The sequence below is a fragment of the Cricetulus griseus genome, chromosome 2 (assembly GCF_003668045.3).
Source record: "Cricetulus griseus strain 17A/GY chromosome 2, alternate assembly CriGri-PICRH-1.0, whole genome shotgun sequence".
Classification (NCBI taxonomy): domain Eukaryota; kingdom Metazoa; phylum Chordata; class Mammalia; order Rodentia; family Cricetidae; genus Cricetulus; species Cricetulus griseus.
Window position 1 is genome coordinate 4,155,825 of NC_048595.1, and position 15,999 is coordinate 4,171,823.

General features: G+C 50.7%; 1 protein-coding gene across 7 annotated transcripts in view; it reads right to left on the reverse strand.

Annotated features, from left to right (window-relative positions):
• The window catches only part of Acot7 (acyl-CoA thioesterase 7), an 87,027-nt gene that overhangs the window by 57,304 nt on the left and 13,724 nt on the right, over positions 1-15,999 (reverse strand). For 6 of the 7 annotated variants that reach the window (XM_027398369.2, XM_027398372.1, XM_035439364.1 and 3 more), the window contains exon 2: positions 3,982-4,099. In XM_027398369.2, coding sequence (XP_027254170.1) covers positions 3,982-4,099 — 118 coding nt within the window. Of the gene's footprint in view, positions 1-3,981; positions 4,100-12,972; positions 13,121-15,999 lie in introns of those variants that run through there. The other variant, XM_027398373.2, reaches the window with a different exon arrangement.

Here is a 15,999-nt window from a genome sequence, read left to right on the forward strand (position 1 = left end):
CGCATACCTATGAACCCAGCACTCGGGAGGCAGAGGCAGGCGGATCTCTTTGAGTTCAAGGCCAGCCTGGTCTACAGAGCGAGTGCAGGACAGAGTTACATAGAGAGACCCTGTCTTGAAAAACCAAAAAACAAAGCAAATTATTTTCATTGCCATTTCATAACTGTAATTTTGCTACTGTTATGAATTATATGTAAATATCTGTTTTCCAATGATCACAGGCATCCCCTGTAAAAGCATAGTTTAAGCTCCAAAAGGGTCGAGACCTATAAGTTGAAAACCACTGCTCTAGAGTGTAGAGTTTCTTTCCCACCTGGTCCCACAGCCATTTAGCCAAAAATAAACACACAGAGGCTTATATTAATTATAAACTGTTTGGCCTAGGCTTCTTACTGGCTAGCTCTCTCTTAATTATTAACCCAAAACTATTAATTTATGTATTTCTACATGGCCTTATCTTACCAGAGAATGCCTGGCGTCCCATCTTCCTGGGAGCTAGATGGCATCTCTGCCTTCCTCTCCTCCCAGAACTCTCCTCATCCCACAGCCCCGCCTATACTTCCTGCTTGGCTACTGGCCAATCAGCATTCATTCATCAGCCATTCACAGCACACAGGACATCCCCGTCACTGGACTCTCTGGGTGACTCACTCAATGAGGCTTCCACAGTGGCTCCTGTTACCTGCACCCGACATCATGGCAGCCTCTGCCAGCCTCCAACTGCCCTTCTGCAGTTGCCTCGGCTGACTCTACTCCCTCAGCCTCCATGGAACTAAAGAGTCAGGGTCAGGCCTGGCATGGACATCGAGTTGGCTGGAGGGAACACTGTGGCTGGCTTGCTCTTATCTCCTGACCAGGAAACTTGCTGGACATCACTCCCATGTTGACTGGACAATGCTTCTAAAGCCTTCCAAGAATTCTTCTTCCAGTTCACAGCCTGGCTTGGCTGTCTCCTCACACAGCTTCACCATTTCTAATGACTAACTTCAAATGAAGGCCAGTGGAAGCCAGGCAGTGGTGGCGCACGCCTTTAATCCCAGAGCTCAGAAGGCAGAGGAAGGCGGATCTCTCCGAGTTGGAGGCTAGCTTGGTTTATACAATGAGCTCCAGGACAGCCAGGGCTACACAGAGAAACCCTGTCTTGAAAACAAAAAACAAAAAAACAAGTTGTTGGAGCTGGGAATGTGGGGAACTGGTAGGTGTGTGCTTAGCATATGTGAGCCCTGGGGCCAGTGCTCAGCACCACGCATGTCAGGCATGGCAGCTCACACTTACATCCCACTCGTGCCTTGCTGGCCAGAGGAGGAAGACCCTACTTCATTTAAACAAAGTGGGTAGATACACAGGACCCGCTATGGTCTGATGTGAACATCGGCTCTGTTCAGGAGAGGGAACCCAGACAAGTCCTGTGTATGATGGGAATATCTTCCATACAGGTTTCTCTTATTGGCTGATGAATAAAGCACTGTGGCCAATGAGGCAGGAAGATGGGTAGGACTAGGAGACAAGGAGGATTCTGGGAAACGTAGGCAGAGTCAGTCACTGTGTAGGATGAAAGAGGAGTAACAGGTCTGGATCTTTCCCCAGTAAGATAAGACCATGTGGAAATACTTAGATGAATAGAAATGGGCTAACCATTAAGACAATAAAAAGCCCAAGCCAACGGCCAATAGTATTATAACTAACATAGCATCCGTGTGCTTCTTTTGGGGCTCTGAGAAGGCTGTGGAACCCGGCAGGAAACACCACAACAAAATGGTGCCAACAACGTGGGTACCAAGAACTTCCACTTAAAACTTGACAAAAACTTAAAAAGGGATTTTAAAAACAGAAGAACAGAGACAAGCACAGCTTCTTGGTAGCAGCATTTTTCTCGGGTGGGCTCTGTAAGAGACAAGTAGAAGCTCACGGCTCCTTTAAGAGCCACAGTTCCTGAAGGATCCAGCATGAAGGTGGTGGGAGGGCCTTCAGCTGTCCAGCAGCTTTGTCTCTGCTGATTCCCCACCCTCCACACTGAGATCAAAGCCAAACCTTATTCCCTGGGACTCCAAGCAGGGCTGACAATTCCAGGTCCTCCAGATGCATACCCACAATTCCAACACTTAGAAGGTAGAGACAGGAAGGTCAGAAGTTCACATTCAGGCCAGCAGGGTGCATTAGCCAGCAGAGACACTGGCTAATGAGCCCAGTGCCCTAAGTTCATTCTCTGAAAACTACAGGGAAAAAAGAGAAAACCCACTTCTGCAAGTTGGCCACATGCCCACAGCATATATTTCCTCTCTCAACAAATACATAAATAGATAAATAAATAAAACAAATGTGAAAAAATACTGAAAGTCCAAATTCATCACTGGCTACATGGGGGTTTGAGGCCAGCTGAAGCTCTCTCTACAGAAGACCCTATCTCAAAAACCAAAACATTAATAAAGTGAATTCAGCTGAACTCCCTCCAGCTGGGTACTGAGAGGTGATATAGAGTTATCTTCAGTCTTGTTGTGTCTTGAAGAATGAAGAGACCCAAGGAGAGAGAGAAAGGGAACCAGCAGGGCAGCCTAGAACACACACACTGACATGGATGAGAACAATGGCAAAAGCAGTAACTGGTAGTGTCTCTCATGTGCCTAAGCGTGCACAAGACCCGGGGAACAGGGCTGGAGAGATGGTGACCAGGATTCTGTGGCCAGCACTCACATTAGGCAGCTCACAGCTGCCTAGGATTCAGCTCCAAGGCACCTAACACCCTCTCCTGGCCTCCATGGTACCCACACTTACGTGTACATACCAAGAAACAGGTACACACATATACATACTTTTTATACTTAAAAGTCTTAAAAACAACAACAAAATACCAGGGTTTCATCAGTACTAAGGTGCTTTAGGGTGGGGGAAAGAAACCACCGCTTATAAATCCTCATAGCAAATATGGTTAGCAAGAATGAACAATTGAAGAATTATCAAAATGTGCCACAGACCCAAGCCAGGACATTCCTGCTTAAATAGCATCGATAGGTTTGTTCAATGCAAGTCTGTCACAGAGTGTGATTTGAAGAAAGGACAATGTGTGCGAAGTACAATAAACAATGTGCAGCACGGGGCACCTGGGCCTTGTTATGAAGGCTGCAGAGCCAGGACAGCATGTGCCTTGTCCAGCTTCCCAGCCTGGCCTGGTCAGAATACACAGAGCCTCTCTGGGTTCCGTGTCCTGAACAGAGCCTGTGTTTACACCAGCCCACTTTCTTAAGTGAGGTGAGTCTTCCTCCTCACTGCCCAGCAGGGCACTAGCTGAGACCCAGAGCCATTGAAGCTGGGCACCGCAGACTCCCAGCAGCCCACTGCTGTACCCACCACAGCACACAGTTGTCAAGCTCTCTCCCTGGCTGGTCCATCTGGCTGTCATCTCATGGCAGCCTACAGAGACCCTGAAGTTCTAAACCCAGAGAGCCTGTCCTACAGGCCCAAAATAGCTGCAGGGTCACCTCCCACTGCACAGCTCCTGAGTAGGTAAAACCCTGACCCCAGGAATATGCAGGGCCAGCAATACTCAGACAAGCCAAAGCACTTGCCAACAATCACCACACTTCAGTCAGGGACAGAAGTGGGGCTCAGGAAGCCTGTCACCACACTTCAGCTTCTAAATATGATAGCAGACCCACACAGGCATAGAATAATTCTGACCACAACCAAGGCAGGGCTCAAGAGCAGGGCCTGTGCAAGCCACAGCTCCTGAAGGATCCAGCGTGAAGGTGGAGAGAGGGCCCTTCAGCTGTCCAGCAGCTTTGTCTCTGCTGATTCCCCACCCTCCACACTGAGATCAAAGCCAAACCTTATTCCCTGGGACTCCGAGCAGGGCTGACAATGCCAGAGCCTCCAGAGACCCAGACCTAGCAAGTAAGGCAAGTACGCTGCAGATCCAGCCTCCACGTGAACCACTGTCTGTTAGGGCTATGGAGTCCAGATCACAGGGGTAATCCCCGCACTCACCCCATTCTGGCTGTTACAGTGCCGGGTGCTGATGATGGCCCCGGCCTCCTCAATCATCTTCAGAATGGTCCCTCCATGAACATTGCCAGCCACATTGGCATCATCTGGCCGCATGATCCTACAGTGGGTAAGAGAAATGAGGTGAGCCTCTTCACGGACACTACCATGACCCGCAGGGAAGAAGCAAGTGCACCCGAGGGCTGGCTGCTCCCCACAGGAAGGACCAGGACTCCCATACTACTTGGCTCCCCTCCATATAGTGTGTCCATCAAGGCTAATCTGACAGGCACAGAAGGGTTTCACGGTCCTCTTTACAGGGGACAGAAGGCAAGCAGAGGACCTTCCCTTCCTGAGGCCACAGGTGCCTGTAGGGAGAAGCCTACCTGGCCTGGAAGGAATGACAGCAATAGTTTTCCCAAGACCACCAGACAAGGAGGTGGCTCAGCTGCTGAAGTCCCCAAGAGAGCCTGTGCCAGGCTCACCATGAACCAGTTCTCTGATCCCAGGTGAGTTGAGTAAACCCAAGACACAGACTGAGCCCCAGGAACAAACCCCAGAGCAGACTTATCAGGAGGCCCAGGGGACAGGGCAGTTGCAGCTGTTCTGATTTTGGCACAGGCCACAGCTTCAAGACCTCCAAGCTAAATACTCACAGGCCCACTGCTTCTTGCTTGCCCATGGTGTGGGGAGATCTTTATGGGGGGAGGGGTGGTAAGGACCCAATGTTGGGAGCTGGGAGTCTCAGGGTCAGGGACAATAGAAACACTAGCTCTTTCTTCCAGAAGACAGACTTTGCCACTTCCTGAGGGCAGCTAGCCACTCAGAGGCTGCACAAACCCTCAGGGCACAAAACAGACAGTGCGGTGCTATCACAAGCTGCCCTGGCAGCACCAGCAATGTCCCAGACATCTGTGTCACTAATAACATGTGCTTTCTTGGGTGATGGTACTGGGTACCTGCCTGTGTCTAACCCTGTCTGCAGCTCAGTCTTTCTGAGTGAGGTCCCAGAAGGGCATGCTCAGGCCTGCCAAGTCTTCTTACAGCAGCTGGCAGACTCAACAAGTCAAGACTCATGGAGAACAGGCTTGGCCCCAGCTCTGAGCATCTGGGTACCCAGGACAAGCTGCCAATCAACTACTAACTGGATTCATCATTCCTTCACCTCTTCACCTGTAAAATGGACAAATGTCACAGCAGTGGCGCCTCCACTGACTACAGCAAGACAAAGCTTGCTGAAGCATCCAGGGAGCAGGAGCCCTGCCAGGAGACTGTACAGAATGGCACCCAGCCCATGCTAAGCCCTTCACTGCACACTTAGCCGGTTGGCTGGAAGCTTCATGAAAGATCCAAAAGCAAGTGGCAAACTCGCTTGATGCCATCCACACTCAGAGCCACTCCTTCACCAAGTAAAATGGTATATATAGCAACCAAACCTGCCTGCCACCAGGGTGAGAAGCCACCAGAGGGGCTGCACACAATGGTAATGTGTGGTTAAGCACTACACAAAAAATACACAAGGGAGTCCTAGACCATGACGGGAGCTTCTAGAACCTTCACTTAAGTACTTTAAGAATGTGACCTTTTCCCAGAAGCTCCCAAATAACTAAAGTAGAGAGAATTAGTGTCTGAAGTACTCAGCCAAAATTGGGACAGCTGTATCCCAGCCCCTCTTCCAAAGGCTCTGGCAGCATCACGGGAGAGGCGGTGGGAAGACTCTAAGACCCAGAGGTTGAGGAGGGCGCCACAAGGCAACGTCTTCAGGACATGATGGGACTCACAACAGCTGCTGCCAGACCTGCAGCACAAGATCGAGCCGAGGGGAGACTGGGAAGGCTGTGATGATTCCCTCCCCTAGCTGAGGGAGGTAGAGGCGGTTGGTGGATCCCAGTGAAGTAGTCAGACCTGTCTCCAGTTTCCCTGCAAATGACTGCGCACACATAGCTGATATCAAGCTCTTTATGCGTGGATGTTCATACACATAACACGCACAGTAATTCAAGCATGTCTTTGTGCTTACTAAGTGCCTGTCTGAGTGTATACCACATTTGTCCAGGTTCCTCTGAAGGCCACAAGTGGGGTCAGATTCCCCAGAGCTGACATTAATAGATGGCTGTGAGCCACCAAGGTAGGTGCTGAGAATTCAACTCACATCCTCTGAAAGAGCAGCAAGGGCTCAACTGCTGCATCAACCAGCACACCGTCACCTCTGCAGCCCCACAACAACAACTGAAAAAAGAATGATGGGTACAAAGCCAGACATAGTGGCTCACACCTGTAATCCCAGCACTCAGGAAGCTGAGGCAGGAGGATTAACATTAGCTCAAAGTTAGCCTGGGCAACACAGCAAGACCTTGTCTCAGAAAGAATGCATAATAACAGCTGGGCAATGGTGCACACGCCTTTAATCCCAGCACTTGGGAGGCAGAGGCAGGCAGATCTCTGTGAGTTCGAGGCCAGCCTGGTCTCCAGAGCAAGTGCCAGGATGGGCTCCAAAGCTACCAGAGAAACCCTGTCTCAAAAAAAAAAAAAAAAAAAAAAAAAAAAAAAAAAGAATGCACAATAACAAGGGGGAAAATCTGAGTTGGAAGCATATTCTGGAGAGTGACCACCTAGAACCTTCTGTAGTCCCTGGAGAAGGGAAATGTCAGCTAGACTGGGTCTCAGTTTCAGTTTTAAACCACATCAGTCTCTATTCTATGAATAGGACCCCTGAGCAGCCCTAGCCATTCCCTCCTCACTCGTGGACTGGCCAAGGCCCAGTCATCCCTAGAGCACCCTGCAAACATCCAGAAGTGCAGCCCACTTCCCTTCAGATACTCTGGAGTCCAGGGGCAGAGGTGAGACAGGAGGATGCTGTTCTAAAGCAAAAAGCAGATATCAGAATAAGTGAGAAGAAACATGGTCAGGGAGCTGATGGGGAATGTACTACTGTGTATGTTTATCTTATTGATTATTGAATAAAATACTGTTTGGCCAATGAGACAGCAAGTTAGACGGAACTAAGAGTCAAAGAGGATTCTGGGAAATGTAGTAGAGAAGTGTTGATCCAGGCAGGAAGTGACATAGCAAGGAGACTCATATTTAAGTGAAAGAGAAACAGGAAGGGCACTCTTCCCCCCCCCACCCCACCCCCACCCACCCCACCCCTGGCTCCTCCTGCTCCAGCGGCACAATGTGATTCACCAGCAAGGAGGGACGCCAACAAGGCGTCCGATAAGATAAGTCCCATAAAATATATAGATGTATGGTAATTGAGACTTAGCTAACAAATGAGAATCCTAGTCATTGGCCAAGCAGCTTTGTAACTAATACAAGTCTCTCTGTGTATTCATTTGGGCCTAATTCGGGCGGGCGGCTGGCGTAAAGCTCGCACGTGGCGGTGGGGCTCAGGTGGCTTTTGGCAAAAAGATTTATCGAAACAGGGAGCCATCATTTTTTGTTGTTTTTTTGGTTTTTATTGTCTTGTTTTTTTGAAACAGGATTTCTCTGTGTGGCCCTGGCTGTGCTGGAACTGGCTAGGTAGACCAGGCTGGCCTTGAACTCAAGACATCCACTGGCCTCTGCCTCCTGAGTGCTGAGATGAAAGGTGTACACCACCAACACCCGGCTTAACTTTTTTAAAAATGATTTTTTTATTCTTACTTTATGTGCATTGGTGTTTTGCCTGCAAGTATGTCGGTGTGACAGTGTCATCAGATCCCCTGGAACTGGAGTTATAGACAGTTGTGAGCTGCCATGTGGGTGCTGGGAATTGAACCTGGGTACTCTTGAAGAGCAGCCAGTGCTCTCAACCACTGAACCATCTCTCCAACCAAGGGGGAGACATTTTTTGGTTTTTTATTTGTTTTTTGAGACAGGGTTTCTCTGTGTTTTGGTACCTGTCCTGGAACTCACTCTGTAGACCAGGCTGGCCTCAAACTCACAGAGATCCTCCTGCCTCTGCTGGGATTAAAGGTGTGCACCACCACCACCCGCTGGGGGACCATTCTTATCCACAGACACACAGAAGGCATTCTGGCCACACCTGTCCTGACCACAACTGGTACAAACTCCTTGGGATCTTTCCACAGCAGAGCCCAGACCAGAGCCGTACATAACCTGAGCTGAACCTAGTTTATTTCGATGCCAAGCCCCACCTAATAACTAGGAAAGTGGTTGTATCTGGAATTAGACCTTTGCAGGGTGTTAATTAACCCATACTGCTCCTAGCCAGACATCCTGACAAATACCTGAACCAACTTAAAAAGCAGGCAGATGTGGTTCCAGAGGTTTGAGTCCAGGGGCAGCAGAAGTCAAGGCTTACAGCCTTTGTTGAGGCAGAACACCACAGGGTTGGAGCGGACAACAGAGGTGGCTCACATGTTACAGGGGGGATGAAATACCCTCATAGGCCCATGCCTTAGACACTTGGTCCCCAACTGGGAGCACTAGTTTGGGAGTTTCTGAGAATGGGACACAGAGCCTTGCAGAAGCCGGAATAGGCCTGGTCCCTGCCTCACTCTCTGCTTCCTGCGCCACCATGATATGAACAGCCTCCTTTGCACTCTCCTGCCACTAATAATGGGTTGCTTTGCTTTCCCCACCACCATGGACTGAAGGAAACCAAGGGCCAGGCCCAATCTTCCCTCCCCATGTGTCAGGTGCTGTGGTCTGGAAATCAGAGACAAGAGAGGAAGGGGTGAGAAAAAGACATTCCCTACAAAGTCACACAGCCAATGACCTGCTGCTCCAGATGCCCCCAAACACGCATGCACACTCACACACACATGCACACACACACACACACACACATACACCGACACACACGCACACATGCACACTCACACACTCATGCACACACATACACCAACACACACGCACACATGCACACTCACACACACATGCACACACATACATACACCAACACACGCACACATGCACACTCACACACACATGCACACACACTCACACACACACACTCACACCCACACATACATACACCAACACACGCACACATGCACACTCACACTCATGCACACACATACATACACCAACACACATGCACACATGCACACTCACACACACATGCACACACATACATACACCAACACACGCACACATGCACACTCACACACACATGTACACACAAACACACCACACACATGTGCAAACACACACACGCACTCTTGTACATATGCACACACCACACACGCACCTTCTATTCCAGCTCTGAATCTATCAATGAACTACTCACTGATGAGGGCAGAGCCCACAGGACCCTATCACTTCCCAAAAGCCGCACCTTTTGTATCAGGGTCCAGGCTTTCAATACATGTGCCTAAGGACTCATACCCAAGATGAGCTGGAATGCCCTCACAGGAACGGGGGAATTCTGAGACATAGGAAAGCCACTGCACATAGAGTAAGAGAGTCCCACAGCCACTCTGACCTCTGGATTTGACACTTCTGTCATTTCTGCCATTCTAAGCCACTCCTCATAGCAGTGCCACACCCCCAATCCATCCTACCACACCCACTCGTGCGGCCATTCCTTCTTCATACACTGAGGCACACCAACAGTGTGTGGCACTAGTGGGCCACTCAGAATGGTAGTGGCCTCAGGCCCAGCTGGCCCCACCACCAGTTCTGGCAGCAGCTTGGGAGGGGTGATGACCTCTGTCCCCTCCTCCAGCAGCCCACTGACACTGCGGCCCATAGCTCTAAATCCGCCTTGAAAATGTCAGTGCTAAAATTAAAACACTGCTGTGTGGAAACCATAGCAACGAGGGGAGAGGTGTGCCTGGCTCCCTCCACGTCAGAGCTGAAAGGATTCAAGCAGAAGGTCCCACCAAGCACAGTCAGGTCTGGGCTGCACCCAAGACAGACAGGGAACCTTGAGCCTATTGCTGCCCCCCAAAGGGGTGGGGGTGGGGCGGGGCTGAGCCACATTAGCTCCAGCACAGATGGCCAGAAGCTCCCTGGGTCTCAGCAGGTGCCCAGAGAACAAGCAGTGGGGCTGTGTGTTCCCACGTGACTACAGCCAGAGACAATACTACGCACTCCATAAGAGGGCAGGGAGAGGAGAAATGCCTCTACCAAGAAAAAGTTCTAAGGGTGTTCTCTGCCACAGAGCAAAGGGAAAAGGAGCCAGCAATCCTCTCCCAAACCCCCGACCTCACACACGCCTGAGACAGGGAACTGACTAAAGATTCCATGTGTGGCCCACAGACCAGCACCCAGGATGTCAAGAACAGAGTCTGACTCCGGCAGGTGGGAAACACAGTAGCTTCCAGCAATCAAAGCAGGAATATAGGTTCCCCCATCCAGTGGGTGTAAGAAAGAGAGGGAGCACAGGTGAGGCTGGGACTAGAAACCCAGACACATGTCCAGGGGCTCCAAATGGGGAACACTCTGACCCCAGTCCAGAGCCAGGTCACTGGGGCTGGACTTCCTGAAGGGCTCCAGCAGGCTGGGGCATGGAGGAAGGAGGCCCAATCACTGCAAACATGTCACCCACAGGGTTTGCCTTTTACCCTTCTCCCCCTTGCTAAAAACAGTGAGATGACATTCGTAAAGCCAGGTCAATTCCCTTATTTGGCCACTTCCTCCCCTAGAGGCTGGCTACAAGGTCCAGTTATCAAAGTATTTAGGTCCAGCAATCAAAAGCCCACTTTGACTACCCTAATTAACATGCCCAATCAAAATTAATCACCTCATCCTAACACGGGGGTTTCCCTTTTTATCCAGAGTCAGTCCTTTGTCCCTCCTGGGCAAGTATCCCCAAATTATCCCTTGTTCCTTTTCCCTTCTCCCTCATCCTCTATACCCCATTTGTGTCTTAGTCACTGCCTCTGTCCCTTTGTGGCCCTCTCACTTCCTATGTAGCTTTGGGTACCACAACATGTCCAGGGTGAGTAGAAACAGTGAGTTCCAAGCCAGCCAGAACTAGAAAGTGAGACCCTGTCTCTCAAAAACGCAGCCAGGATGTGAAGGCAATCTGGCTGTGACATTTGCCGCCCCTCAGCAGGGTTGGTGTGGCTGACCTGGTGGGAGGTAGGTGTCCTCTTCTCACTGTTGCATGTGTGTCGCCCCAAAGCTGCACCCTGAGTGCTCATGATGGAAGAGGTCAGACAACCTTCTCTGAGTAAAGGAGGACCTGTCTTCAGTCAAGGGCATGTGAGGAGCTACGCTCCCCTGCTACAACCTCCAAACAAACTCAGAGAAGAAAAACAGCCAGGCAGTGGTGGCTCAGACCTTTAATCCCACCCAGCACTTGAGAGGTAGAGGCAGGTGGATCTCTATGAGTTCAAGGCTACCCTGGTCTACCTTCCAGGAAGGTTACCAAAAAAAAAAAAAAAAACCTGTCTCAAAACCAAAAAAGTTAAGAGGAGGAGAAATCGAAGATAACGGTAGCCAGACAGAATCTTTCCCTGTAGGTCAAGGCCCTGCCTGGCCCAGCACCATTTCAGCAAACCACTGACCAGACCAGGCTCCAGGGACCACCAGCTGGCTTCCTGAACTGCTTAATCTAAACAGGAAGAGGCTATAGCAACCAAAGCCAGTTGTCATGGAAACTGTTGGGAAGCAGAGTATTCAGAGTACTGAGCAGTATTCAGGGTGAGGCTCTGCCCTTCCCCAGCCTCACTCAGACAAGACGAGCTGCAGCCATTGCCAGCCATCTAGACCTGAAAGGCAAAGGGCAGAGCAGCCGCTGGATCAAAGCCTGCATCCCACTGAAGCTGAGCTCTGTCTCTAGCAGCAGAGCCTAAGGGGCGGCTGGAAGGGGACAGATGTCTACCCCCACACACCTGCCAGAGACGTGCTCAGTGTCTGTGCCTCAGAATCTCCTCCCACCACTCCTCAGCCACAAACGCACCCGGAGAGCACCCGGAGAGTGCCCCAGCACGGCTAGTACTCCCACCTCCCTTCCACGGAGTAGAGAAGTCAAAAGCCACAGCGGCCAGAGACAAGTGCAATGGCTGGTCCCTGGGGAGGGGACCAGAACTAATAAACTTCCCAAACCACCACAGCGGGGCAGTTTCCCACAGATCTGCAACCAGAACTGAAACGGAACGGCAGCTTCACGGTCAACCGGCCCGAGCAGGCAAGGCTGTGCCAAGACCAAGGGACGGATCTGCCTGTAGGCTACTCAGTCAAGAATGAACATCTTGACTTGGCTCTGCTTCCACAGGGATTGGGGCCACAGAGCCCAGCAGGCAAAGCAGACAGCCCCCTTCAAAGGACTGCTTCCAGCTCCCAGTTCTGACAGACCCAGCCCTGGAGGGCTTCCTAATTTGGTAGTTATCTGATAAAGGCAGCCAAGGTAAATTATTACAGGTGCCACTTTGAGCCAGCCTCCCCAAAGGAGGGCAGTACTCCTATTCCGTGGTTACCTCAAGAACTAGGCCCCAGGGAGAGGATATGCAGCCCTAGCCCCTCTGGACCTGGGGGCAGAGGTTCTAAACAAGTTTCCCCCAACTATAACAAACATCTCCCCAGAGGTGAAGCAGGGACTACAGCCCTCAGAGCTGTCTGCTAGGGACCAACTCTACAGAGCCCTCTGTGCCTTCCCCACACACACACAGCCTGCCAGGAACCCTCCCTGGGATTCGAAACCTGACTCTTTGATTGCCCAGGGGTACTTTATCCTGAGGAGAAATGCCTTCGTTTGCAGAGCTCCAAGGACAGGCCTGTGATACCCCAGACCTGACTGCAGCCTACCCAGGCAAAGTACCATGAATGTGTCAGATCTGAGTGAGTCACACCACAAGACAGGACCAAGCAAGTCTCCCTCATCTTGGCCCATGCTTTGTACACTAGTCAAGAAGGGGTTCTCGTGGCATCTGGCCATTATGCAAGGATGGGCCACGCCACACTCCCACCCACCCCACCCCACCCCCCGGACCAAAAGACACAGGCATTGCCTCAAAGGATGTGTGGCCAGGGACCACGCCTACCAACAGCAGACACCCCAAAGCCCCAGAGCCTCACTGCTTCCAGTCCATGTCTTACCTTCAAGTCAGAGGAAAGGATTCCAAGGACCCCAAAGCTTCCCAGGACCCCAGGGCTGTCACCACAGCCCTGACCACCCAGGATCAAGGCAGGTCTCAACACACTTAAGCCACGTGGGGAACCCCCAGTTCCTCCCAGTTCCTGACTCACAGTTTGCCCTGCCCCCTGAGGCAGGCCTCGGAGACTCCCTTTCTGCGGACTTGGAGAGACAAGGCTCGCTGTAGGACAAGCATGTTCTTCCGCCTCTGCTCCCTCCAGAAGCCGCAGCCAAGTTACACCTTTGGACCTGACCCCTCCCTCCAGGCCGGCATTGTTCCCTCCCTAAGCAACCCCAGCTTCCTCCATGTCTGGCCCCGGTCCCAGCTATATCAGGCACACTACTTACCCCAAGAGGTAAGACACCTACTAGGCCGCCACAGTAACCATGACAGGATGACTAGGCCCAGGGTTCAGTCACACGAGTGAATAATTCCAAAATTTAAGTCAGAACTGATGCTTCCACCTACTAAGTTAATCAGAAGTCACCTAGGTGACAAAACCAGATGTCTGTGAACACTCATAGGGTACCACTCCTGCACCAAAAGGTGAAAACAACCTCATGTCCATCACTCCCACTAAGTCCATAAACGGAACATCATTGACCGTGAAGAGGATTAGCGGGAGATGTGAGATGCCTGGATGTCCTGAGTCAGCATTCCCAGCATCCACATAAAAAGCCAGGCTCAGTGGTGCTGTGATCCCAGAGCTGGGGGATACAGGTGAAGAACTCTCAAGGCATTTGCAGAGCAAGCCAGTCTGGCCAAATCAGGACGTTCCTTCCGGGTCAGTGGTAGACACTGTCCAATAAAACAACAAACCAGTGGAGAATGACGGGGGGAAGCACCTAACAGGCACTCTGGGCTCCACATACAAGCACAGGCAAATACACACGCATATACCACACATACATACAACCAACAATAGTAAACGAACAAATGAAGTTTCTGAAAAGGACTGAAGGAACCGCACACGTGTGGATGGACACACAAGGGTGTCTATCGGAAGCAGCTGGGTATGGTGGCTCAGCCTGTGCTTTCAGGAAGCTGAGGCAGGAAGACTGTGAGTCTGAGGCTAATGGCCACACTGTGAAAGTTTCTCAGAGAGGCAAAGGGCTGCGTAACTCAGTACTAAGCCCTCATCCTGCATCCACAAGGCCCTGGGCTGTATCACAACCCACAAAGAACAATAGAGTCAAAGACAGTAGAGTGCTGGCTGCCAGGGCCCGGGCAGGGGATGGGGGCAGCTGATGGAGCACAGGTACACCCATTCCTGTGGGTGAGCAAAGTGCCAGGGAATGCAGGTTGCACAATATTTGGGTTGACTGAACTAGGGACTGCATGTATAGCCTAAAGGATAAACCTTATGGTTTGCAAGTTTTACCTCCAAGAAGTCATAAACTGCAAAACAGATAAGGGAAGCCAGATGGACATAAGCAGGGCTCCCCATTCTAGAGCTGGCTGGGTGAGCAATGCTCTGAGAGGACCCCCTAAAAGCACCCTTAACCCCCCCCAAGGCACTCCCAAGGCTTAGCAAAAACACATAGGCACAGTGGCCTATGGCTTTTATTCCAGCAGAGACAGCAGAGGCAGGCAGATCTCTAAATTCAAGGCCAGCCTGATCTACATCACAAGTTCCAAGGCAGCCAGGGTTACATAGAGAGGCCTTTTCATGAGCAATGGGTGGGAGAGGGAGGGGGACACACAGACAGACAGCTGGTGTTGCTGATCCTACACTAACAGGCAAAGGAGAACCAGCTGGGGCCCTAGAAACAGGCCAAGCCCACACCTCACTTTGTGTTTGGTGTTTGTGGTGGTTTGAAAGAAAATACCCCCCAAAGGGAGAGGGCTATTAGGAAACATGACCTTGTTGGAGGAAGTGTGTCACTGTGGGGACAGGCTTTGAGGTCTCCTTTGTTCAAGTTTTCCTCAATGTGACAGTCAGTCGACTTCCTGCTGCCTTCTGGTCAAGATGTAGCCAGCTCCATGTCTGCTGTACACTGCCATGCTTCCCGCCATGATGATAATGGGCTGAACCCCTCAAAAGGCAAGCCACCACCTCAATTAAATATTTTCTTTGTGAGAGTTGCCCTGGTCATAGTGTCTCTTCACAGCAATGAAAACCCTAAGTAAGACAGTGTTTTTCCAGGGAATGTAGACCTCCACCTTCTGCAACTTTCAACAGCATGGAAAGGCATTCTTCCCACAGAGTAGGAGACCTCACCAAGCACCAAGGTCTCAGTCACTGAGAAGTGGGTGCTGAGCCAGCGAGCCACCTGAGCCTCAAAACAACCATAGGCCAGCTTACAGAGGGCCTCAGCAGACTTTCAGGACAGGACACACCACAGCCCCTAGACAGAGGCCATGTTCCTTCCCCCTACAGGCCCACCCCTCATGCCAGAGGAGGCTGGACAGGGCAGCAACTTGAATCAGACTCCATAAAGATACCTCAAAAAGTGAGTGTGTGTGTGTGTGTGTGTGTGTACGTACATGCACTCACATGCACACACACAAAACTAGAAAATGGAGAACTATTTGTGGGAAGGAAGGGGAGAGCAGTAAAAGGGTGGAGGGGACGGGGAAGATGACAGGTAAGCAAATATAAACACAATACACTGATGCGTGTGTATTACATGATGCATGTGTATTACATGATACGTGTGTATTACGTGACATATGTGTACTACATGATACATGTGTATTAGAACGCCATAATGACAGGACACAGTTGGCTCAGTGATTAAGCTCTTGTTGCTCTTCCAGAGGACCCAAGTTCAATTCCCAGCATCTACATGGTGTCTTACAACAGTCCCAGGGGATCTGACTCCCTCTTCTGAACTCCATGGGCACCAAACATGAACATGGTACACAGACATACATGCAGGCAAAATATTCAAACACAAAATAATAAAAATAAACCGAAAAGGAAAAGAAAGATTAATCATGGAACCTATTATTCTATATCCTAACTATAAATAAGTAAAATGATCTC